This window comes from Lactuca virosa, chromosome 3 (genome assembly GCF_052849685.1).
Source record: "Lactuca virosa cultivar CGN04683 chromosome 3, Lactuca_virosa_CGN04683_v6, whole genome shotgun sequence".
Classification (NCBI taxonomy): domain Eukaryota; kingdom Viridiplantae; phylum Streptophyta; class Magnoliopsida; order Asterales; family Asteraceae; genus Lactuca; species Lactuca virosa.
The window spans coordinates 48,102,580-48,129,722 of NC_136428.1; the positions used below are offsets into that span (position 1 = coordinate 48,102,580).

At 34.6% G+C, this 27,143-nt stretch overlaps 2 protein-coding genes across 3 annotated transcripts; both read left to right on the forward strand.

The window, feature by feature from the left end:
* Positions 1 to 443: 443 nt before the first annotated feature.
* LOC145162304 (uncharacterized) lies at positions 444 to 2,094 on the forward strand. The gene is made up of 3 exons (XM_079081488.1): positions 444 to 785; positions 945 to 1,133; positions 1,502 to 2,094. The coding sequence occupies exons 1-3, from the start codon at positions 720 to 722 to the stop codon at positions 1,976 to 1,978; spliced, it is 732 nt and encodes a 243-aa protein (XP_078937614.1). The 5' UTR covers positions 444 to 719; the 3' UTR covers positions 1,979 to 2,094.
* Positions 2,095 to 6,521: 4,427 nt separating this feature from the next.
* Positions 6,522 to 9,524, forward strand: LOC145162305 (uncharacterized). 2 transcript variants are annotated; one of them, XR_013739027.1, is made up of 4 exons: positions 6,522 to 6,587; positions 7,068 to 8,008; positions 8,170 to 8,331; positions 8,692 to 9,524. XR_013739027.1 is itself a non-coding variant. In XM_079081489.1 (4 exons), exons 2-4 carry the CDS (start codon positions 7,317 to 7,319, stop codon positions 9,067 to 9,069), a joined length of 1,128 nt encoding a protein of 375 aa, XP_078937615.1. In that variant the 5' UTR covers positions 6,522 to 6,587; positions 7,068 to 7,316; the 3' UTR covers positions 9,070 to 9,524. The 2 variants fall into 2 exon arrangements, 1 of the variants encoding a protein (XP_078937615.1); XM_079081489.1 differs by having other exon boundaries at positions 7,068 to 7,904.
* Positions 9,525 to 27,143: the final 17,619 nt, after the last annotated feature.

Below are 27,143 nucleotides of genomic sequence, written 5' to 3' on the forward strand. Positions count from 1 at the left end.
ATCAATGCCCTATCTCAATTTAATAAATTTCGTTAAGATCAATAGTCCGCCTGACTTCTCCAAATTTGTTAATAATGTTCTGTCTCATCGCAATTATCAAATTCACTTGTCTTCAGTCTTTTTGTATTCCGATGGAAGAGTTAGCCATGAATTTATGAAAAGATTTCTTGAATATGTGTTAACTCACAATGTCCAACAACTGACTGTTTCATGGTCGCCTGAGAATGAGGTTGAATTCCCTCTTTCTCTCTATAGTTCTCGTTCTCTCCAGCATCTTGATTTGCATAATTTTGCGAATAATGCGTCTTATTTGGCTACACCAGCTTGGGACCTTCCAGCTTTAGCAACATTGCATCTTTATAATATCAGAGTCTCTGACAACTACACCCAAGTGCCCCAACTTGAAGAATCTCAACTTAAGAAATTGCAAAGTTGGTGAAACGAAGGTTTTCAAAATATGTCATCCTCAACTAGTTAATCTCACATTGGAATCGACATTCTGGGGTGTGGAGGTTGTCGATGTGATTGCACCTCAACTGAAGAATCTCACTATTATACATGGCGAAGGGAAGCATCTGATTTCTGCACCTAGCCTTACCTCCTTGGTCATAAAAGGTCATGATCCTTTGCAGCTAATTGCCACACAAGGACAAGGTTTCCCTTCTTTGGAGAAGGTGGATCTCCGTTTATCCTTCCTGCGCTCTGAACATGCTCCTAAAATGGTTTCTCTGCTTCAACAGCTACACACTGTCAAACTTCTTACACTTGACTTGAACATTCTCAAGGTATTGGTCATTGATTTTTTTTATCAATTGCATCTTACAAAGATTTTCAGTTTCAACAATGGAAAATACTCTTGTACCATAATTAGAAATCAGAACAAAAACAAAACATAGTTTACACTAATCTATATCGATGATATTCTTTTGTTATGTTTTATGTAGATTCTTTCTTCATCCGCGGGACTAATTATGTCAAATCAACCTTGTCCTTTTGCTAACTTTAAGATTGTAAAGTTTTTAAAGAGTGACTCTGGAAGGGTATACTTGGAGGTGGAAGCAAACGAGAAAGCAACTACGTCTCTGCTAGATACTTCTGATCAATGTTCCATTTTCAGAATGGTCTCTCGTGAGGTATGCAACACCAGTGTATATTCTTGGGTTAAATTCGTGTTCATGCAACAGCGTTTCATAGTTTTTCTAATTTATGTAGCAAAATGGTTATTCAGACGAAAATGTACGCACGCTATAAATATTCTTGTGTTCATGTGTTGGGTTTTATAAATAATTATTTAAATACTTGGCAAACTATTCTTAATAAAACAATTTATATAGTAGGTTATATGCATTTAATCGTTTTCGATCCATTTTCCACTTTCCACTTTTGCTCGATTTTTTTTTTATAAAGCAACATAGCAGGTTATATGCATTTGTATTATAAAAGGCATCTATATATGCATGTTGAAAATTTATGATGATGATGACGATGCAAAACACTACAGGAGATTAAAGTTATGTCTGATATCGTATTAGCAACACTACTTATTGCAAGAATTCGGTATCGGCTAAAGAAGCGTAAATCACTTACTGACACCAAACAAGGACCTCATATGGAACAAGTCGATGCACCAAGAAAGAGCTGCAAGAGGAAGATGAATGATCATGGCAAAGTACAAGTTAAGAAGCAGAAGGTACAATCAGCGTTTGAAAAGCAATGGCACTTTGGGAAAATGATGACGCAGATCAAGAAAGGCAAAAGTGAAGGATTACTGACAAAGCTTCCTACATCAGATACTGGTCGCTTGATTTCATTGTTGCAGCAGATTGATAGATTGGTGACTGAGCTTTCTGCATCAAAGAGGCCTGTGCTACAAGAAACATTTTCAATCGTGTGTGAAGAGGCTGCAGTTGTCACGAATAATATGTTGGATTGTATGAAGATCCGATGTGATAAGAAGCCAAAACCTTCAAATGTCTAGTTTCATCAACATTTATACTCCAGCTTTGCTGCAGTATTCTTAGCTAATTGTGAGTTCTTGATTTCCGATATACTCATAAATTATAGCTCTATAATCAAAATGAAAACCATTGATCTCATATTGTCTTCTGTTTAATTTGATTTCAGGTTCCCATTTAGAGGATATTAGAACCAGATTTATGATAAATTATGTATGAACTTTTTAATTTTAGTTTTCCACTTGTCTCTTTTAAAATCATACCAGAAACACCGTTTTTTTTATGTACCCCATCCCCTTCCTAGTTCATCCAAGAATCTTGTTCATTTTTTGGGTTTGTGAGCGAGTGTCACTTGTTTTTTTTTTTTTTTTGGTTCAAACCTAAACTTTTGTCAAATCAAAAACCAAAATCATACATATGGCACCGAAATCTTCCAACAAAAATGATGAAACCAATCACCTTAATCATATAAACCCTCAAGAATTTCTCTTATTTCTTGTATTTTAAACATTCTCATCATCAGTAGTGGATCTGTCAGTGACCTCTCTTTGTGGGGTTTCTTGATTTTGGATTTCCAAGTAAATCTTGGCGTGTTTGTCTCTAATCTTTATTGCTTATTGGTGACTTCCTCTGATTAGAAAGTGTTCTTTCACATTATCAAATCATTTGTTGATTTGGATCGATTGAGATGTTGTTTCCTTGATCCATAAACCTCTACGAGGTTGCAACTGAATCACAATTCAATTTATTTCTGCCCACTTCAACCTATCCCTTCAAAAAAAGTCAGCAAAGAACCTCTGAAGTTGACCCAACTTGATTGAAATCCCCACCCCAAATCCGATACCAATTTGTTGTGCAGTAAATAAGAATAAACAAGTTTGAGGAAGAAATTAACCAGAAAGATAACAAAATTGATTTTCTATTATTTCTTCTCATGAGAGTGTACAAAGCAAAAAAACAATAAAAAACTTGAATGAAAACCTTCTATAGTTAGAAGTCAAAGTCAAAACACTTTCCAACTATTTACACAATAGGACCCTAGACTTATAGTTTAAGACCACCTTTACCAACATAACAAAATCTCTTGAATAAATGTAAAGCAGAGGTGAATAGATATGATCAAGGAATCTTGACAGCTTTTGTTTCAACGTCACATGAAACATCAGGTAGAGACAAGACACCAACATTTTTATTATCGAAGCTACAAGAAAACTTTCAACTTTTTAATTCAATGGATAGAATTAATATTGCAAGTTTATACCCAATTTGAACGTTATCGACTCATACTGAGATTAAAAAGTTTAACTGGGTGGCTATGGAACAAAAATGGGTCAAAACTACCATCACTAAAGCACCAAATTCACAAAGGAAAACTCTTGATTTGGCCGGTTCAACTTTTTTCAGCAGCTACTATTTAATAAAAAAAGGTGATGTCTATATTTCCTCCTTAGATAGAAGTCCTCAAAGAGATCCAACTTGTGTGGTTGAAGTTCACATGAACATGGGTTGATGCGTTTTTTTCAAGAGTTTTACAGTGAAAAAAAAACTTTAGTCTAAATCAAGATGCAACTAGTGTTGAAACGGGAAGGTGTTTGGCTTCTATTTTCCGGGGAGAGGTCGACAAGTGTGAATCAGACGAACTGAGTTTAAGCAACAAGAAGAGAAGGTATATTTTACAATATTGCTATTGCTTTCAAACGATGTTCTTTATGAGGTTGCCGAAAACTTTGTGAACTTGTTTGTAGTTGGTTTAGTTTGCACTCTTAGGATACGTTTGGTTGGACGTAATAGAATAACAAATGAATGGAATGGACCAAGTAATGAAATGAATAAGGTAATGGCATGGTTAATTACCATTCCATTGTCATGTTTGGTTACTCCGAAAGAATGGAATGAGTCATTCATCCATGTTGTTTGGTATGTATAAAAAGAGAAAGAAAAGGAATGGAAATACTAATGACACAAATACCCCTATAACACAATTCATGGAATTCAATATTTTTAACATTATCTAGTAAAAAATTATAGTTTTTATTGTAATAAACATATATCAATTAAACAAACAACCAAAACTATAACATAGACATAAAAGAGTTTATATATAAATATAAAATTTTATTTATTATAAAAACTCTAAAAAAGCCTATGTAATAAAAACATATCAACTTCTAACTAACATTATCAAAAACATATCAATGTCTTGCCAACATTATCAAAAATTATTTGATCATAATATTTACAACTTCAAAAAATTACAATTTCAGAAAAAAAAAATTATCCATATAAATAACGTCAAGGAAATCCTTTACCCATCCAAATTTGTCTTCATCCTCAACTTTGAAAAATATCACCAAAACGAAAACAAAATACAAATTATTTGACCAAAGCAAAAATATATCAAAAAAGGAACCTATTACCAGGAAGCAAGAACCATTTAGCTAAACACAACTATGGCTCTAAAACCAGTAGATTAAAAACAGGGTGAAGATGAAAACTTACATAATATTTATCTTGATTGTTATGGAAGTAGAAAACTGCTTAACTGATATTAAAGAACAAAACTTATCAGTGCCGGTGGCCACTTTTACCTCTCAGAAAACATAAATGGAAACAAAAAACTAATGATTCTAGAAGCATTCAACCAATCCGGTCAAAGGTAGTTGAATTTGGTTTACTAATGATGATACATATGAAGGCTACTAATTTGAGGTTCAATAAGGGTGACATTCATCAACTGGTTGAAATCTTTAAGGACCTCCAAACAAAAAGATATCATCAAGAACATCAAGAGTTACAAAAGAAATGGTACAGTAAACTAAAAGTTTATTTTATTGGAAATAAATATAAATCTAATCAACAATTGCCTTGTTAAATTTACAGGCTACTATCCAACTAGCAAAAAGAGATGAGTAGGGAATGAAAAATGAATTCGATGGAAAAGAAAATGTTAATTAAGGTTTGACACCCATAATAAAGGGTTACAAATTAAATACTTTGAAGTGGAGTATGATCGATAATTGCAAAGTGATTTTAATTGACAGTGGGAGTATGTGAAAGTTAAAAGCATATTTGATCAATTAAGGATTCCATACACGATTAGGTTGTTTAAATTTTCAATTTCTCAAAATTAACCAAGTTCACTTGTTTCTAGAGAACAAAAAAAAAAAACTTTGGGATACAGTCATACAGCCATACAAGATACTCGACAGCTTCCTGTATAGAGAACAAGCGCGTTTGTTGTTAATGATTGGTGGCTGATTTGGTGCGATAAGGATTAAATTGATAGAAGATTTTGATAAAGTGGAGATTACGTCTACTGATTTTGAGTGATACTTATAATAATTTCTTCCGATCTTGATGGAGATTGAGGGCAAAATTGGAAGATATTCTCATAGGAGGTAATGGAATGAGAAAAAAACAGGGTACCCTCATGAATGAAAACCCCGCGTTCTTAAACAAACCAAACACACATTTTTTTTCATTTCCAATCATTCCATTCCCACATGCACAAGGCTCTACCAAACGCCCCCCAACAATACATGTTTAATCTATATCGTTTTGACAAATCTCATACGGGCCTATAAAATCGCAGCCCACAAAAACCCATTGCCATTTTGGTCTTTTTTTTTTGGCTATTTCTTGCCAAATGGTTGAAAGTAGAGATGGCAACGGGGGCGGGTATTACAGGGGACCCCAATCCCGATCCTCATCCCCGAATCCTCATTCCAATCCCCGTCCCCATCCTCATCCCCATTGGGGAATATAAATAAACCCCCATCCCCACCCCCAACGGGGATTGGGGATCCCAGCGGGGAATCAGATATTTCTTTTTCTCTTTTAATATACAAACTTTTACGTAAAGAAAAACTCTAAATTTCAATTTTACCATCATAAGTTTAAAGATTTTATAAAATATAAAAATATTCATAGATTACATAAAAAAATAAACAAATTTTCTACCAAATTTAAATACATACATGAAAAATCAAGTAGAAAAAAATTATCAAAGTGATATTTGAGTTAAAATAGATAAACAAAATACAAAAAATATACATGAGTTTAAATTAGATAAAGAAAAACAAATATAATTTCAACCAAGTAATTATTAATGAGTTAGGTTACTTAGATCAAATTTTATGTATTGTAAATTGTAATATAAATATATGTTTTGTATTATTTTTATATATTAATATATATCGGGGGCGGGTCCAGGGTCGGGGATTAGGGGTATCCCCATCCCCATCCCCATTCCCACTTTTTTATTCGGGGATTCCCCATCCCCGTCCCCATCCCCGGTCAACTTGGGGATTCCCCTGTCAAAACGGATGCGGGTTTCGGTTTCCCGTTGGGTAAGGGGTTTTTCGCCATCCCTAAAAGATTAAGCTAAATTATCTTTCACCTTTTTTAATTATATTATGCGTAATTTGGTGATTAAAAAGATAAGGTGATGAAGTACATGTCGGGCCCAATTTACCACTTTCCATGGACCATGATTATTATCCAATTCAGATTGACCCTTTTATATATATTAATAATGTAAGCACATACGCATGTTTTAGACGCTAACAATTCGCAATCCAATCTCTCTGTGTGCAAGTCGATCTTCCAGCGTCTTAAGTTTTCATGAAAAAGGTATGTTTTCTTGAGAAAAACCTAGCCGGATGTCGTCCATGTAGCATATATTGTCTGAATTGCTCCTTCTGTTTGCTACCTACGTATTGTGCATGTAATAATCGCATTCTTCTTTTACTGATTGTCATCATGTGAATTGGGAACAGTTTGGACTGATTTTCTGTTTTTTTTTTTGGGTTGCCGACCATCATATATGTCATAGTTATGTTACTAATCTTTTTCTGATTGTAAATTCATCAGTTTTGAAAGCACTGTGTGATAAATAGCAATCCATAGCCAAATTAATGAGAATAATTTATGGTTGTAGAGAAGTTAAACTATACAAGTTGATGAGGATGAGATGTATTGCAATGGAAAGAGTACTAACCTTGCGACAGATTGTAGAATTTGATCTCCTCTATATTGTGTAAAACTAGTTTTTCAGGTTGTAGCTTTAACTTTCATAGTATGTCCTGATTGTTGCATTCTATTTCATTGCAGTTTTGGAGGCAAAAAGGAGGATGATGCACGTGAATGCTAAATCTGATCATGGTAAAGAAATAATGAATGTAGAAGAGGATAGACTAAGTAGCTTGCCAAACGAACTTGTCCATAAAATCCTCTTTTATTAGCGTCAGAGAGGCTATTGGAGTGAGTGTTTTGTCATCTAGGTGGAGATCTATCTGGACTTCATCCCCCTATATCTGTTTCTTAAATGTGCCTGACTTCTCCAACTTTGTTTATGATGAAATGTCTCGTCGCAATAATCAAATACACTTGTCTGCATTCAATCTCTTTTCTTGGAAAAGGCTTAGATATTCGTTTGTCAATAGCATTCTAGACTGTGCATTGTCTCTCAATATTCAAATACTGACTGTTACATGCGGCCATGAGAGTAATGCTGGATCTCCTCTTTCTCTCTTTAGTTCTCCGTCTCTCAATCACCTTGATTTGTTGGGACTTCATTATCATTCTCCTTCCTATTCTGCCACACCAGCTTTAACAACATTGCATCTTGATCGTATCACACTGTCTGACTCTGATAAGCGCATTGATCTTTTCTCCAAGTGCACCAACTTGAAGAGTCTCACCTTAACACGACTCAGAATGATTGGAACGAATGTTTTCAATATTTGTAATCTTCGACTTTCTAATCTCACATTTGAAGATATATGTTTGAAGGGTGTGAATGTGGTTGCACCTCAACTCAAGAATCTCACTATTATTTGTTGCAATATGAAGTTTCTTAAGATTTCTGCACCTGGCCTAACCTCCTTGGTTATGAAAGGTGATGATCCTGTGGAGATTTCTACAAAAACATTCCATTCTTTGGAGAAGGTGAATCTCTGTGCCCACTCTTAAGAGATGCTCATAAAATAGTTTGTCTGCTTAAACAGCTCCACAGTGTCAAACTTCTTATACTTAACTGGAGGCTTCTCGAGGTATTGGTCCTTGATGTCCATTATAATATGCAACTTACAAAGATTCTTATGGAAAAACTCTTGTACTATAAAAAGATTAAAACAACATACACACATATGTATGGTTATGGAGATTACATCAATATTCTATATATAATCTTCTTTTGTTACGTTTTCTGCAGGTTCTTTCTTCATCCATGGGACTAACCTCACATCAACCTTCTCAGTTTTCTGGTTTCAATATTTTAAAGTTTACACCAAGTTACCCGGGAAGGGTTTATTTGGAGGCGCAAGCACACAAGAAAGCAACTCCAAGTACCATCTTCACAATGATCTCGTGTGAGGTATCGTATCCATGCAATACATTTTTCCTAATTTATGCAGCAAAGTGGTTATTTAAACGAAATGCACAATCAGACTCAACTATGAAACATTGTAACCGCAAGCACTTTTGTGCTCATGTTTTTGGGTTTTATAAGTAGTTTTTACAATACTAGGCGGCAAAGTTTTTTTAATGAAGCAACTTAGTAAGTTGTATGCATTTGAATACATTTTGGATAACTTTCAACTTGTTCTGTATCTATTTGCCAGTTTCTACTTTTGCTTAATTTTTCTAAGAAAAAACAATATGGTAGGTTATATGCATCCGTATTATTAAAGGCATCTATGTTGGAAATTGATGATGATCATGCCAAACACTGCAGGATATTAGAGTTATGAGGAATATCGTATCAGCACAAGAGCTTGTTGCAGAATCACGGGTGCTCTTTCAGCATTGTAAAGCACTTCGCAATACTAACAAGGCTGATATGGAACAACCAATGGAGAGCCTCAAGATAAAGTGGCATGAACATAGCAAAGCACAAGTTAAAAGGCAGTGGGTACAATCACCATTGGAAATGCAATCGCACTTTGAGATGAAGCAAGAGAAAATTGAAAAATTAGTAAAAAAGCTGCAGCATGTTGAAGGATTGGTGACTGAGCTACCTGAATCAAAGAGGGATGTGATGCAAGCAACATTTTCTAGTGTGTGTGAAGAAGCTGCCATTGTCACGACTAATATGTATGAAGATCCGATATAATAAAAGAAGTGAAAGCGTTCAAATGTCTAGTTTCATTAATATATAAACATTATTTTTAATGTAAAGCGTGTTGGAGACAAGTGATAACAAGATTGAATCAGCTCACAAACTTCCAATGCTTTTATTCAAGAGCTAAGTGGCTTATATAGCCATTACACCAAAAAGATAAAAGGAGAAGAACGGAAATACAGGAGAAAATCAAAACAGACTGCTACTTTCCTAATTCTGCGTTCAACACGAGGAAGACGGATATGACCGGGTAATATGGATTACTAAGTCATATTTAACTTATGGCATGGGCCTTATTCCAAACAGACTCAAATAAACGTGGGCCACCCCAAACATAGAGTTCAGCCCAATAAAGCGCACCTCATCGCACCCTTTCCTGCCATCTCACATGGAAAAATCCAAAAATCTTGTTCATTATTTCGATTTTGATTATTTTACCTCATGTTTCCTTGCAAATGGTTGTTTTCTTTTCTTGACATGTGATTTACTTCTTGATTGTTTAATTTCCATTTTGCTGCTACTAATTGAGGACTTCTTGAACATTTTATAAACCTCCAATTGCCAAACCACACTGATGGATTAAGCAATCTGGATTTTATCATAGTTAAATTTATTAAACTACCAAAAAGTTTTTAAAACTTTCTAACATCCCACAATTTCTCTTTCATCAGTTTCAGATGCAGCTCTAATGGATTGACTATTTCGTTTGAATCCACATGGAAAAATATTGCAACATCTTTCTTGCATACCCCTTTTGACAAATAATATATCCTGGATTATATATCTCCATGCCCCACTTCAGGTGATGTGCGATGGATTTAGATATGTGTTGTGCAATGAAAGCCACACTTTGCATGGATAGAAGAATAAAAAGAATTAGTTAAAGAACTAGCAAATATCAAATTAGAGGTTATACTACCGGGGTTCATGTTCACTCTTGAGACATCTTTTGCGCATCTCTGATCAATAGCGAAATCATGAGACTGCTAAGTAAAGTCCTGGACCTCCACGAGGCATCATTATTACAAGAAACATAGAATTGTTAACAAATGTCATTCTCAATATTTGGGAAGAGGGCTTCTCTATATAAACATACATACCAAAAGTCCATAACCAAGAAAAGCTTAGCTCTTTTTATACAAGGTAAAACCTAGCATTGTAGTGGAGAGTTCTCAACAAAAGTAAAACAAAGTACACTCTATATAGCTAATTTTACACACAAAATCTCGTGCTATGATTTAGGGCATCCACAATCCATTGAATTCTATAAAGTTCAATGGATTGCCAAATCATCCATTAAACATATATACAACAACTCTCACAATCCATTAAACATGTATTCAATCTTAATCACTTCTTTGTTCCTTTTATTGAACCATTCAATGATCGTTCAACTCTTTCATTCAACTCTGCTCCATGTCATCACCCACACTCCATTCAACTTCGTTTCAATCCTAAACATCACACTATTCAAGCCTTTATTATCTTTTGGAGAAACTCAAAATGAAGAAACTAATTAATACATAAGTCAAACTTTGACTTGAAGTGTAACATCCCCCTCTGGCATGTATTACAATATTGTCCGCTTTGGGCTCCCGACACGAAAACTTCTTAGGGGGGTCACCTATCCTTGAATTGCTCTCGCTCAAGCACACTTAAATGTAGAGTTCTTATGAGATCTACTGCCCTGGCTTTAAAACACATTGTTATAGGGAAGGTATCCACACCCATTATAAGGACATGCTTCGTTCTCCTTCCTAAATGATGTGGGATCTGGTGCAACCCACCTTCACCCCCTCCTCCTTTCCAGGGTTCGACATCCCCGTCGAACACATCGACCCGTACCCTAGCTCTGATACCATTTGTAACATCCCTCTGTGGTACGTATTACAATATTGTCCACTTTGGGCTCCCGACACGAAAAATTCCCAGGGGGTCACCCGTTCCTAAATTGCTCTCGTCCTGACACGCTTAACTGTAGAGTTCTTATGGGATCTACTACCCTCACGACTTTAAAACGCGTTGTGATAGGAAGGTATCCATACCCCTTATAAGAAAATGCTTCATTCTCCTTCCCAGCCGATGTGGGATTAGGTGCAGAGATCCCAGTTAGATCGAATATGCAAAATTTTCTTTAACAGGATGTGCGATACGTGTTGGTTTGGCGCCAATGGTTGAGACTCGTGTTGGGAGTCGCCTTCGTTTCGAGTGAAAGGTTATTGGCATCAGTCACTGGTCAGGTTATCAGCTAGATAATTCAGGGTTAGAAGTAGGGATGAGATTTAGAACCGGAAAACCGGACTGGAACCGGAATCGGACCGGAACCGAAACCGTTAGAACCGGAATATATAGAACCGGTTCCGGTTCCGGGTTTAAGAATTGGCTTTATCCGGGTTCCGGGTTTTGGGTAATCCGGGTTTGGGTCCATCGGGTCCGGGTAGACCGGGTCTAAAAACCGGAACCGACGTTAGGAACCGGAACCACTTTTTGGACCGGAACCGGTTTTTGTGAAACGTTTAAAAGATGCATATCTCATTCGTTTCAACTCCGATTGACATGTGGTTTTTTCCAACATGTAGTTTAGAGTTTGTACATGATTTTAGACTATAAATTTGCCATTTTTAGTTTTATATTCATTGATTTACAGTCCCCTAAAGTCGAGATATCAAAGCTGAAAGTTTTTAGTTTTTCAGTTTTTTTGTATTCTGTGAAAGTTTTAAAACATGCATATCTAATTCGTTTGAAATAAGATTAACATGTGGTTTTTTCCAACTTGTAGTTTACAGTTTGTACATGAGTTTAGACTATAATTTTGTCATTTTTGGTTTAATATTCAATGATTTACAGTCCCCCGAAGTCGGGATATCAAAACTGAAAATTTTCAACTTTTCAGCTATTTGTTTTTGTACTTTGTATTCTGTGAAAATGTAAACACATGCATATCTCATTCGTTTAAAGTCGGATTGACATGCGATTTTTTTAAGAGTGTAGTTTAGAGTTTGTACATGATTTTAGACTATAATTTTGTCAATTTTGGTTTCATATTCAGTGAGTTACAGTCCCCCAAAGTCGGGATATCAATATGAAAATTTTCAAAGTTCAACCCACTAAGTAGTAAGTAATTACCAAAAAATTCCGGTTTTTCCGGGTTTTCCGGTTCTAAACCCACTTTATCCGGTTCCAACCTACCCACTTTGATATTTCCGGGTTTTCCGGTTCTAGACCCACTTTACCCGGTACCGTACCCAGAACCCAACCGGAACCGGTTCCTATATACCGGTCCGGTTTCCGGTTCTACAAAATCACGTTAACCGGTTCCGGGCTTTCTGGGTCTGGGTCCATCCGGTCCGGGTTTGGACTCACTTTCATCCCTAGTTGGAAGGGTTCGTTCAGTTCGGGTTGCAAAGTGGAGTCATTATGGATGCGGTATGAAATGGTTCTGTCTGTCAGGAAATCAGACATGGTTTAGGATTTTCAGTTTCGGGCAGAGCAGTTAGGGTCTCTTTTGTTGGCTGAGGGCGGAGTGTTAAGATACTCTATGTAAAATGATAAGATAAGAAATGACACTTACAATATGAAATGTTATGTCATGTATGAAAATGATTGAAAATACTTTATGGTATGAAAATAATTGAAAATGCTTTATGATATGAAAAAGATTGAAAATGCTTTATGGTATGAATGAAAGGATTTTTCATGTAAAATGTGATAAATGTTTTTGGGTCATAAACCCACGTAGCTCACGAGACATTAATGTCTTACGTATCTCTTTTTAATGCCATGTATCACAGGAAGAAGAAAGATGATAGATAAAAATAAAAGTGATGAGATAGAGAACATAGTGGAACTTATTAAATTCCTTAATTATTATATGGATGTAATTCTTATTTTCTTGCTATGGTTTGTATGATGTTTAATGGTAACACCCAACTTTTAATTGTAAATGTTTTGTGGGACTGATTTTTTGTTAATGAGGGTAAATACCCGTATGTTTTTATAATCGTAGCGTTTAAAAAGATTGAGAAATTTTTTTTTGGGGTGTTACATGAAGACATTTACAAAAACACATATTACGATCAGTAGAGCAATCGACTGATAGGATAGTTATTATTATTATTATTATTTTTTAAATTGTCACTTTTGAAGAAACACAAAAACAATAAGCAACAAACAATAATCAAGGGCGTGTTGATTTAGTTCATGTGATTTATGGGTGGTTGGGATTGTTTTTTAAACTTCAAAAGTATGGTCCTTTTAGTTTATGCGATCCATGGGTGTTTGAGATTGCTTTTTAAACTTCAAAAGTTCTTTTGGTCAAAGATGATTATTGATTTATGATGGTGGCTAAATGAGTTTTTTCTAAATGTTTAGATTAACTTTTATGATGACAAAATCCAATAAGTCAATAAATTGTTTTAAAAATATATATTTGGCTTGACTTATATATGTAAAATGACCAAAAAAGACATTTATATATTTAAAACTATTTACTAATTTTATATATAATATTTAGTACTTAACTAATTTTTTTTGGAGAAAAAGTTTTGAGGGCATTATTGTTTTTTTCAGTTTAAAAAGCCACAAACCCTTCAAAAAGTCAAGATCCCCTAACTTTTTGGAAACCCCCTTCTTAGAGCATGTTAAAAAGTCATTTTGAATAACATTTATGCAATAGTGAAACACATTTTTAGACAAACCCTTCAAAAAGTCAAGATCCCCTAACTTTTTGGAAACCCCCTTCTTAGAGCATGTTAAAAAGTCATTTTGAATAACATTTATGCAATAGTGAAACACATTTTTAGATTTGTTGGCTTTTGAAAAGCCAATAAGTCAATAAACTATTTTGAAATGCAATCCCAAATGGCATATGGTCTATTTAGTTTATGTGATTTGGAAGGGTAAGGACACGATGGTCCATTTAGTTGTATTTATTTATTTATATATAATAATTTTTAAAATATAAAATTGATTATAAAATATTAAAAACATAGATTTGAGCAATACTTTAAAAGATTGGAAAAAGTAAATAAGATATTTAGAAATTAGGTTGAAGAAATTATAATAATTTAATGTTAATAAGGACATATACAAAATTCTTCTTTACATGGATCGAGAATCGTCATGCATCTATAAAAGAATCATGATTGAGTAAACTAACTAACAAATATAAATGGTTTTTTTTTTAATAAAAATGACATTTTTTTTTCAAAATTTGCTTGATGACCATCAACTATAGAACGTCGTATTTCGGAATTGTAATGGTTACTTCAGTGGTGGTTGGCGAGATATGACGCCCGAAATCTGAAATTCATACATTTCAGACTACATAGTCAATTCTAGATGACCGTAGTCAAGATCGTAAATGTTGTTTTTACATTCTGTGTGTCAGTAGTCTAGTCATTGTACATTCCGAACTGTGCATTGTAGATTTCTGACACCTATTCCGGACACCGAATACATATATTTGTCCACTACATCCCATGTGTGTTCCATCTTATTTTCTTTCGCTTGCAACCAAGTATTCATAGTTGTGTTTTAGAGTTGTTTCAAAAAGATTTTCTCCGATATGCATCATGAAGAAATATTTGACAACCTGCATGCTTACTTGAATAGAGTTGGAAGAGCGAACCTCCATAGTTGCACCAACATCTAAACATCCGTTCAAATGTTATGGATCATTTCAACTTTGTTTCTAGCGCTCTTGGAGCGCTCTTGGATAGGTGGTTTGATATTTTTTTCTAAATTTTAATTTCTTATTTTAATTTATTAAATTGGTTACAATTAATTGTTTAATTTTGCAAAAAATGTGGCTTTGTACATTCACCACATGCATGCTATCTGTATAGTCTTTATAGGTAGTGTCCATCTGAGAGGGAACTACCTATGCATAATGTTTATAGTGGTCGCTAAGGACGGAAACAACCAAACCCTACCAATTACGTTTTGTCTGCATGTGGCAAACAGAGCCGGTCTTGAGAATTCAAATGCTTAGGACGAGGCGCAAAAAAAAGGCCCTTACACCCTAAAGTGTGACAAATTAAATTATATAAACTGAAGTTTTTTAAAATGACGATAAGTTTCATAAATCTACTTTTCTCATGTGAAAGTGTGAATCATATGTTATTTATAGAAGCGAACTTATCTTCAAATCACAGAAGGATAAACCCAACACTATTGAAATCAAAGTCAATTAAAAAAAAACTCAGATGTAGGCATATAGCAGGATAATTTTTCATGCAAAAAGGATATCAAAGGGAAATCAAGGAACTAACCTGCATTCAGTTTTTCCTTTGCATGTTTATGTTTTTTTGTGCATAATCTCATATATTATACACATTATAATAAACTCTTGCATTTCATAATGATCTATATATAGTAGTAGCAGGTGATCACCTAAATATATAAGAAGTTAATTAGATCAGTGCCTTATATGCAACTGTTTGTAAAAAAGTGAGAATCAATGGTGCTCATATGATTTTAGTACACAAAAACCTAACATTATTGTAGTCACTAAATCCCAAATCATATCATATCAATTTGTCCAACAAACTAACCAAATTTCTAATAAATGACATATTTGTCTCTCTTTTCATAACATCAATTGATTGTTATCAATGTATCATGTGTCTAACTTGTAAACTTTTCTTGTTATTTTAAACTATTCATTGGACACCATCTGCCACGAGCCACTTTCTTAACAAAAGCATTTTTTATGAAGTGTTATTTAACACTACCCAACACTACCGAAATCAAAGTCAATAAAAAAAACCTCAGAATCAATTGCACAATCCTTATCAGAAAACTAAAAAAACAATTCCTAAGAAGTAGAAAGGAAGTAGGGCTTACAAATTTCTTAGAACTGATGTTCAAGCTTGTTTTAATTTGAAGAAATCAGGAGTTTGATAAGCTTTTGTTGATGAATCGAATCGTGTTGAACATTGATGCGTAATTGGGTCAGAGGAGTAATCCCATTGGTGCGTTTGAAACTGGTTTTCTTCTGGGAGTTGTGACTGTTGGTTTGGATTCAGACGTGGTTAAGGGTATAATGGTGGTAATCGGGGACTAGTGATCGTGGTCTGTTGGAAACATGAGATCTTGCGGCGCAAAATGGTGAAGAAGGAGGCCGAAGGAGGAAGAACGATTGAAGCGCCTAAGTTCAAAAAAAAAGGCCCCTAAAATTTTTGGGCCGTGTTCCACTGCCCAGCTTGCCCTTGCCCTACACTGGCCATGGTGGCAAATATTGTCAACTCTTGTACATGGTTCATGATGATGTTGAAGGAAGCTCTCAGGGATGCTAGGGAGTAGCGTTCATAACAAATATGAACGACGTGATAAATTTTCCCATGTGTCAGGTATTCCCTGATTCATACCATGGGTATTGTTGTAAGAGCGTGAATGTTGCTTTTCACTCTAGAGTTAGTCGAAATATAAAATTTTATCTTTTATTCTGGTGGACATGAAAATCATATACAATGTCTGATTTTGAAGAAAATTTGGTAGGCTATAACATGCAATAGAGATTACATGCGACCAACTAACTAATATCGGTCATGTAAAATGGGAAAGACTATTTTTTTCCTAAATTTTGTTGGAATGTAATCAAACTTGATATTCTAAGGGCCATCGTAATTTACCGATAACGACGCTAATTGAGGTTGTCCTTAGGTAAACTCAACAAATTTATATTTAACGTAATGACTTAGGAGGTAAATTATTATATACATAATGAAATATTATGTAATTGTAAAATGACCAAAATCATAATGTTTCTTTTTCAAGGGGTTCTCTAGTGTACTCACCCCTTGTGTATAGATAGTCTTCAAAGGGTAGGTTTGTCCGATGGAAAGCAAAAGATGTCGTCCGACATGTTGCAAGTAACACATTTTAGAAATACTTGTGTTGTAAATCTTGAACTTCGAATGCGTACATGTAGGAAATGGCGCAGTCATGGTACAGTGTGTGGTGACCCTCTGACGGCAACATGATTGTTAACTTTCAAAAAAAATTACTAAATGGTTCAGGTTTTTTGGAGGTATGCACTGTATCGAGCTGTATACCAATTAGATAATTTGCATCCTCTACCGCCTCTTTCTAAATGGAAAATACCAAACTCAATGATCGTCGTTTAAACCCCTATGTTATCGAATAAATTATTTGAGGATTAGGAATTATGAAAGACAATTATAATCATTACTTCTTATTACATACCATAAACTAACAAAAAAATTACAAATTAGAAATACGAGACATCTTTCAAATTATTCTAAGCGTCTTCGTGTGCAAAGTCGGCCCCCTCACTTTGTATTTTGTATTTCTCTCTTTCCGCCTCCACAATATAATATTCATCTTCAGTCGACAATTTATTTTCTCTATTGTGATAATTTTAGTTGAAAATCTTCACCTCTCTTGTCAATCCTTAATATTAGTCTTCACTTTTCTTTTCGATAGGCTCTACGACCTAATTCGTAGGGAAACATATTTGTCAAGCAGGCTGGATTTGATCCTACCATAAAATACAGGAGACCAATGATAATAATATCATATTTAATGATAATCCAAGAGGATATAAGTGTGATCTCCTCTTTTATAGTCCTTGGAATGTCTACATTTGAATTTTGACGCCATTTTGAGTTGTAAAAAATAACTTGAGTCCTAAGTCTTGTTTATAAGGGAAAAAGGTAAATAATCATCATTCTGGACACGCATACCAGACACGCATTCTGGATTATATAAGTGCATTCCAGACAGATATTTACCACTATTAATATACACCCACTAATTACCACCTTTCAACTCACCATCAACCACTTTTAATTTACCACCTACCAATTAACTTCAGAACTATATAAAATGTTGTATATCAACTAGATGCTTTAACTAATTACTTCAGAATGATTTCATCTTATGTTGGTGTTTGTCATTATGAAGATGAATATTGTTATGATTGTTCATATATTAACCCACTTCCTGAAGGCCTAAATTTCCCATTCCCAACTAAGATGCTTGATGAAAGTTTTGAAGTTATGGTGGAAGTTGAAGAATCCAACCTAAGGGACTCACAAATGAGTCAGATACTTAATCAGTGTTTAGATGTTCTAGCGGCACAATTAAAGGAGAAAAGAAAAGTGGGTGACCGAAACTATGAAAAAACTCAAAGAGGTTAAAGTCGATTCGAGCTGCGGATGCAGAGATTGATAGCCATTGTATAGAACACTATCGTCTTTAAGATATTGTTAGAATTAGAGGAGAACTTATCAGTCACAAACAAAATATATATCCCTTACAATTTCCTAATTCATGTAAAGGAAATTAGGTATGTAATAGCATTTGTTGGTTTGTTTATCTTATGTGAAGAAAACTACTGTCATTTAAGAAAGCATACATATCAAGTTTAAAACAAAATTACATTTTATATAATTAGAGTTGATTTCCAGGATAACTTGAGCCTTGAATATTGTGCAACTTAGGGATGAGAGTGGGTCCAAACCCGACCCGGATGGACCCGGACCCGGACCCGGAAAACCCAGAACCGATGAACGGGATTTTGTAGGAGCGGAAATCGGACCGGTATATAGGAATCGGTCCCGGTTCGGTTCCGAGTACGGTACCGGGTAAAGTGAGTCTAGAACCGGAAAACCCAGAAACATCAAAGTGGGTAGGGTGGAATCTGGTAAAGTGAGTTTAGAACCGGAAAACCCGGAAAAACCGAAAAGTTTTTGGTAATTACTTGCTACTTAGTGGATTGAACTTAGAAAATTTTCATATTGATATCCCGACTTTAGGGGACTGTAAGTCATTGAATATGAACCCAAAATTGACAAAATTATAGTCTAAAATCTTGTAAAAACTCTAAACTACACTCTAGAAAAAAACAGTATGTCTATCCAACTTTAAATGAATGAGATACGCATGTTTTAACATTTTCACAAAATACAAAATATAAAAACAAATAGCTGAAAAGTTGAAAATTTCCAGCTTTGATATCCCGAATTCGAGAGACTGTAATTCATTGATTATTAAACTAAAAATAACAAAATTATAGTCTAAACTCATGTACAAAATCTAAACTACTAGTTGGGAAAAACCGCATGTCAATCCAACTTTAAACGAATTAAATATGCATGTTTTAAAATTTTCACAGAATACAAAAAACTGAAAAACTAAAAACTTACAGCTTTGATATCTTGACTTTGGGGGATTGTAAATCATTGAATATAAACTCAAAATTGAAAAAATTATAGTCTAAAACCATGTACACACTCTAAAATACACTCTGGAAAAAAAACCGTATGTCAATTCGACTTTAAACGAATGAGATATGCATGTTTTAACATTTTCACATAATACAAAGTACAAAAACAAATAGTTGAAAAGTTGAAAATTTTCAGCTTTGATATCCTAACTTTGGGGGACTGTAATTCATTGAATGTCAAACAAAAAATGACAACATTGTATTCTAAACTCATGTACAAACTCTAAACTACAAGTTGGAAAAAACCTTATGTTAATCCGACTTTCAAACGAATTAGATATGCATGTTTTAAAATTTTTACATAATACAAAAAAGCTGAAAAACTAAAAACTTTCATCTTTGATATCTCGATTTTGGAGGACTATAAGTCAATGAATATAAAACTAAAAATGACAAATTTATAGTCTAAAATCGTGTACAAACTCTAAACTACATGTTGGAAAAAACCTCATGCAATCCGACTTGAAGCGAATGAGATATGCATATTTTAAACTTTTCATAGAAATCGGTTCCAACCCTAAAAGTGGTTCCGGTTCCTAACACCGGTCCTGGTTCTTAAACCCGGTTTACCCGGACCTGATGGACCCAAACCCCGATTATCCGGAACCCAGATAAAGTCATTCTTTAAACCTGGAGCCTAAGCCGATTCTATATATTCTTGTTCTAGCGGTTCCGGTTTTAAATCTCATCCCTAGTACAACTAGCAGTGTATACATGGAGTTCAAACAATTCCATGTAGTTTTTAATTAGGCGGAACACAATATCAGTAATTTCCATTCATTCTTTTATTGTTTCTTCTTTCATACGTGCTTCTTCGATGATATCCATTGTGCTGATATATATATTTTTGTAAATCTTCAGGCATTGTCATAAGGAGAAGATGTTCATAAAATAGTTTGTCTGCTTCAACAGCTCCACAATGTCAAATTTCTTACACTTAACTTGGAGATTCTCGAGGTATTATAAGTCCTTTATGTTATATATCATGTGCATCTTACAAAGATTTTCAGTTTCAACAATGGAAATATATAATCTCAAAAATAGATATACACTTGTACATGCTTATGAAGATCGCATTAATCTATACTTAATTTTTGTTTGTTATATTTTCTGCAGCTTCTTTCTTTATCCATGGGACTAATCTCACATCAACTTTTTGGCTTTGCTAACTTAAAGATTTTGAAGTTTTCAACGATTCATCCAATAAGGGTATACTTGGAGGTGGGAGCACAAGAGAAAGTAACAAATACGTCTACTGATATAAAAAACTATCAGCTAGAAAGTTCTGCAAATGCCATCTTCACAGTTGTCTCATGTGAGGTACTTATGTAATACCTATTATTTTAAAAAAGCAAAGTGGTTATTTAGATGAAATGCACAATCATACCAAAATATGCTACGTACATTGTAATTTGTAACAGGTCTTGTTGGGTTGCGTCAAACTGCAAATGATTTTGTGTTCATGTTGTGGATTTTATAGATAATTATTAAAATATACTAGAGAAATATTATTTTAGTAAAGCAACTGAATAAGTTAAATGCATTTTAATACAATTTTGACAACCTTTATAACCTGATCTATCTATTTGGCAGTTATCACTTTTGCTTATTTAATTTCTTTATAAAGCAACTTAATAAGTTATATGCATTTGTATCACAAAAGGCATTTATGCTGGAACTTTATGATGATCATATTCATGCCAAACATTGCAGGAGATTAGAATTCTGAGGGATATGGTATCAGCACAAAAACTTATTGCAGAATTAAGGGTGGTGCTAAAGCAGTGTAAAACACTTGAGCAAAGGAAAATTGAAAGATTACTCATGACAAAGCTGCAACATATTGATGGACTGCTGACTGAGCTTCCTGCATCAAAGAGGGATGTGATGCAAGCAACATTTTCTAGTGTGTGTGAAGAAGTTGACATTGTCACGAATAATATGTTGGTTTGTATGAAGATCCAATATAATAAGAAGCGAAAGCGTTCAAACGACTAGTTTCATGAATGCGCTTTTCTTCTTCCATTCTAACAATGACACATACGACTTATCACGCTGAATAAGAAATTTGTTCCGATTTTCCCTTTTATGTAATCAAGGAGGTTGACTAGATTTAAAAAAAAAATCATATTGGTCCTTTCTGTTTTGGAAAATTACAAATTAGTCCTTGTGCTTATGACAAACTTCAGTTGGTCTCTCTACTTCTTAAAGTTTGGAGGTTCGTCCCTATACTTCTTAAGAGTTATAAAAAGGTCCTTGTGCTTCTTAAGTATTTCAGATTAGTCCTTGTATTTCAAAAATTACAGTTGGTACCTGTATTTTTGGAAGTTACAACTTGGCCCATAACTTTAAAGAAAATGTATTTCGATCTCGAATGGGTCTACTTTACCTTTGTCAACATTCCTAAATCCAACCGAAAGCTCATTTTTGGCTAATTCCTTCCCTTGTAAATGCAAATTACAATGTGTTTCTTTTATGAAATCTATAAGTTTAGATACGACGGTTGTTAGGATGTCAAACCCAACAAATAATAGGGGTACAATATACTCCAAAAAAACACTATTATATTGTACTAAAAGGTAGTATAGGAGAAGCATGGTTGATCCACAGAGACATAGGGTTAATGTTTATACCTCTTTGCATAAGGTAATTTAGTCACAACAAAAAAGGGTTTGTATGCAATAATTTGAACAAATAATTAAAGAAGCAAGTAAATGGTTAACTAGATAAAGTAAATTTAGAAATTGTAAAGACTTCAACTCTATGTATCACAACTTAACAATGTGATTCAAAGATAACAAGATATTTACTCAATTCCACCTAAATTGGTACTTGAAAGTGTTAACAAGCTCTAACATTTTCATCCACCAAGTTGTCAAATTCAAAACAAGTTCTTTGAAAGTAACTTAACCTTCTAGTTTAAGTCTAAACAAGCTCTTAGATAGAAATCAAAATGATGCATTAAGATTTGTGTGAATGTTTCCAACAACATCCAATACTCCTCACAAGCTCGGGAGCGTAAGAGTGTGTGAATAAGATTTACACTAAATGCATTCAATGGAAATTAGTTTAGTGCTTGTTACCTAGTACAATTCACAAAACAATTACAGATTTTGCAATTAGATAACCTGAATGACCTAATCCTAATTCAAATGGCCAATAAGAATTACAATTAGAATCAAACATTCGATTAAAACAAAATCAAATTAACTAGATAAAAATCGTAAGCAAACATCAAGTCATGTGATTGAAATCACAACTAAGAAGTCAAAACATAAAGTTGAAGAAACTAGGGTTCTTGCCACACATGGCTAGAACAATCAACAAGTCTAAAAAAATGATGAAATAATCCGCAAATGGGAATTACAAATCTAACGACAAATGTTTCCAAATGATTATAATCGAAACCTTGCAATAAAACTCAAAATCACATTTCTCCAAGTCCTTTGAAATGAAGTATAAGTTTAAAATGGCCAAAAATCCCAAGATAGAGTAAAAAGGAAAAACTGCCAAAAGTCAGTTATTGGACCGAACACGACCCGTGTCGAAATAGAGGCTAAAATGACACGGCCCGTGTTCATCAAGGTCAACAGCTCCCTCTTGGTCAAACAGGCCCCATGTTCACTTTTTTAATGCAATTCCAGCATGCCTTCTGTTCGTCTCTGCTTCCAGGTGCAAACTTGATTTTCCAACTTTTTTTGTTTCGCGTACGATCGTCCCAATATCTTCACCCGTGCTTCCCAGCACCTCCCAAAACGCGTTTCCACCTCCAGATCACCTAAAAAGACTGTAAAAATGTGCAAATAAGGTTGTTCTAGTAACTAACATGACTTTTAATGAAATGCATATAAAATGAAATAAACCACACTAAATTGATGCATAAAAGGGACGAAAAGGTGTGCACAAAAGCACCTGACAATGGTCCGACTTACGCCCACAAATTATAACATTTGGAAGCCAAAGATGGAAGATATGTTGAATATGAAGTGTTTAACGGAGCCTTTACATAATAGAGGCGTTAAAGCCAATACAAAGACGAACGACGAGGAATTATAAAAAAAAAATTGTGGCACAAATTCGTCAGTGGATTGACAATTGCGTTTTTCATTAGATCTCTCGAATCACAAGCTACAATAGCGGTTTTAATCAGGTCTCTTGAATCACAAGCTATAGAGCGGTACATCCATAACGAAGTACATAAATTACAGGATCTTGTAAACCAAGTCGACGTGTCGAATGGCATGTGTCAAAGTGATTTGTATGTATGTATGTATACATAACAACTTAAGAACAACTGTAAATATCTCTAATCGGTGTAAGCTTTGACAAAACACTCAATATAGAATGTAATAATCTGTAGTTGCTTAAGGTATTGAATGGCCAATTCAATGCTCCATTGATGAAGGTACCGATAACCGAATTGTGAAGTAAAAAGGAAATATGTGTAGATAACAATACATACATATTAGACCTAGCAGTGGGGCGGGTTTGGAGCGAATCGACCTTGATCCAAACCCTTTTAACAAATTTCAAAATCCGATCCAAACCCGCTCCGTAACCCACAAGGTTTTGAATAATATACCCTTATCCACTGAATCAACAAATATCCAAAGCCGACCGGTAACTTGTAGGTTTTTTGAATAATCAAACGTATTTTACTTAATTCTTAAAATAACATTTATTAAATAAAACAAATGTTGATTTAGAAAACACATTACGTACTTGAGGACTTTCGATTGTAATTGGAATCATTATTGTAGTAACTTTCAATTGGTCTTTGACCGTCGATTGCATTGATAGAAAATAACAATTGCAAACTTTCTTCCGGTTGATAAATGAGTTTATTGATTTATAAATAAAATTGGTGGTTGCTTGTAAAGTTTAGAAAACAATAATGCAAAACAAAATAACCAAAATTCACTCTTTGATTAATTGAAAAATCACTCAAAACCAATGTTTTACAATCTATTCTCATAATCATAAACTCGATTATGAACATGTATATATAGCCTAACAAACTAGGAAACTTATGACCAACTTGCCATAAACTAAACTTTCCATAAATTAGATTGGTTGGTCTCTAAGCCCTCATCGACTTAGGATTCCAACAATCACCCCCGAATCTCTAAGTCCTTCTAGAGAATTCTTTAACCCTGATCAACATCCTATTATCTCTTTTCACCACCCGATCTCTTTAATCACGCTTGTTCCGAGAGCACTTTTCCACCGAACAACAAGACAATGTCACGATCACCTTTACCGTCTTCCGTCACCCGCAAAACGAACCGAATCAAAGCCACCCGCTTTGACGTCTTCCCGTCCATTTATTTCGCGCCTCCGATTAGTCTCTCTCTCTCTACCTTAGAACAAGCCCAATCAAGAAAAATCGGGGATGCTATTGAGATGCTTCAACTCGCGCTAAAAAATAATCCACACTACCTTAAACCGAACCCGGTTCCCGCTGCGTCTGCCCTGCAGCAAAGGGCTACACTTTTCTTAAAACCGACTCTCAAACCGGCCTCCCTATGTCCTCACGAACCCTATGCTCTGATACCAATTAAAGTTTAGAAAACAATAATGCAAAACAAAATAACCAAAATCCACTCTTTGATTAATTGGAAAATCACTCAAAACCAATGTTTTACAATCTATTCTCATAATCATAAACTCGATTATGGACATGTATATATAGCCTAACAAACCAACTTGTATTAGACTAGGAAACTTATGACCAACTTGTCATAAACTAAACTTTCCATAAATCAGATTGCTTGGTCTCCAAGCCCTCATCGACTTAGGATTCCAACAGCTTGATGAAATATAAATGAAATGACATCATGATTATTGGTAGAATACTTGAAGTCTAGAAGTTGAGTCCTATGTAAAAATAGTTTGGTCTTTGGGCTTTTTTCTTTTGGTCTTTCGATTGAGATTAAAAGTAAACTTTAGGTAGTATGAAATATAAATATATAATTCTAAAAGTTATATGAGGCGGGTTATAAACGGAACGGATCGGTGATGATCCATACCAGACACTTTTAATAAAAGGGTTAGCGGGTTCGGATCGTTAACGGGTAAATGGATAAAAAACTATATTCCATACCCATATAATTTTTAAAGGTTTGTATCACATGAAAGTGAAAGAGAGTGAAAGCTCGCTCCATTGTTTGGTCTAGGGTTTAGGTCATTTTGTAGCTTTTTTTTCATTGAAGACGGTGCAATTTATAATTTCAGCTTTTTTTTCATTGAAGACTGGATTTTATCTTTGAAAATGTGTTCAATGTATAAGCTGCAACCAACTATTACCGTTAAACAACAAGTAATGTTGTTAAAGATCATTATTCCACTTAATCAAACAATAATACACAATACATGTATATAAACAAGTAAAATAAGAATGATTAAGGAATATTCTCAAACAATAAACAAATCTGATAAAATGTAATGACTTCCCGGAACAATTAACTTTAACCACCGCCGGCCAACACTAACGGTGCTTCAGTCGCCGGAGAAAGGGAACGAGAAAAAAAATAGCTACTGAGAATAGAGGAAAGAGACAGAGATAGACTGAGAAAGAGATATTCGCATAACTATCATCGCCGGAAACCACCTGAAGTGTGAAACCTCGCCGGAAATCGTCGCCTGAAGCGTGAAACATCGCCGGAAAGAGTCTGAAACGTCACCGGGATCACCTGAAGTCGACGGAATCGTTGCCTCTCTCGCCGGAAATCGCCTGAGGTCGACGGAAATCTCTTGAAGCCACCGGAAAGTCGACGGATTCTCTTGAACCCACCGGAAAATCGACGGAAATCTTTTGAAGCCACCGGAATTCGCCTGGTCCACTGCCATCACCGTGGGACAAAGAAGGAGAGAAGAGAAGCTCAAAGAAACTTGCCGGAAATCTCTTGAAGCCACCGGAAAGTCGACAGATTCTCTTGAAGCCACCGGAAAGTCGACGGATTCGGATTTGTTCTCTGTGGCGGCTGAATACATTTGTTAGGGTTAAAAAAAGTAAGTTTTTTATACCCTAAAATTTAATCTTTAATTATTGATATATTAAAAAAACTATTAATCTTATACGTAATCATAATTTAATTATTAAAAGTAATAATAATTAATAAAAAATATGTAATTATAGCTTAATTATTAAAAAGTAATTATTAGTGGGTATTAATAAGTAGGAAGGGGTAGGGATAATTACTGCCTTTCTTCCTCTATCTCATCGTTTTCGACATCTCCACGCTCCGGACCTCCAGTCCTCCCAAAATCCAAATCGTCAAATTGGTTCACTGATTCTTGACAGTCCAATACAAATTCGAATGGCAGTCCATCCGGTTTAAAGAGAAGAATCAAAAACCGTCTCAAAATTATAAATTCAGAATTGTATCTGTCGGCTCTGATTTCTCAAGGTGATAGTTTTATGAAATTCTAGTTATATTAGCTCTTTGAAATTCCAATTAAGTTTTCTGATGTATAACTACTGATTACTTATTACTGATATTGTGATTGTGAAGCAGCCAGCAGGAAATTGAGTGAAGCAAACGCAGTTTTCTGATTTCTCCAATCTCCAAATCTGGTAATCTGACCCTATAAAAGCATAGTTAGATAGCATTGAGTTGATTTTTGTTTTAATTTCTGATTTCCGATTGAATAATTATCTTTTTTCATTGTACTAAAATTACAATGTTTTGTCGTTCTTAGTTTTCAGAATTCAGCCTCACTGTCTCAGCCTCTTCCAGGTTTTGGAGCAAAACAGAATGCATAATGATCTGGTTGTGATGTGTAAATGAACGCAAAATCTCATAAATGTAGA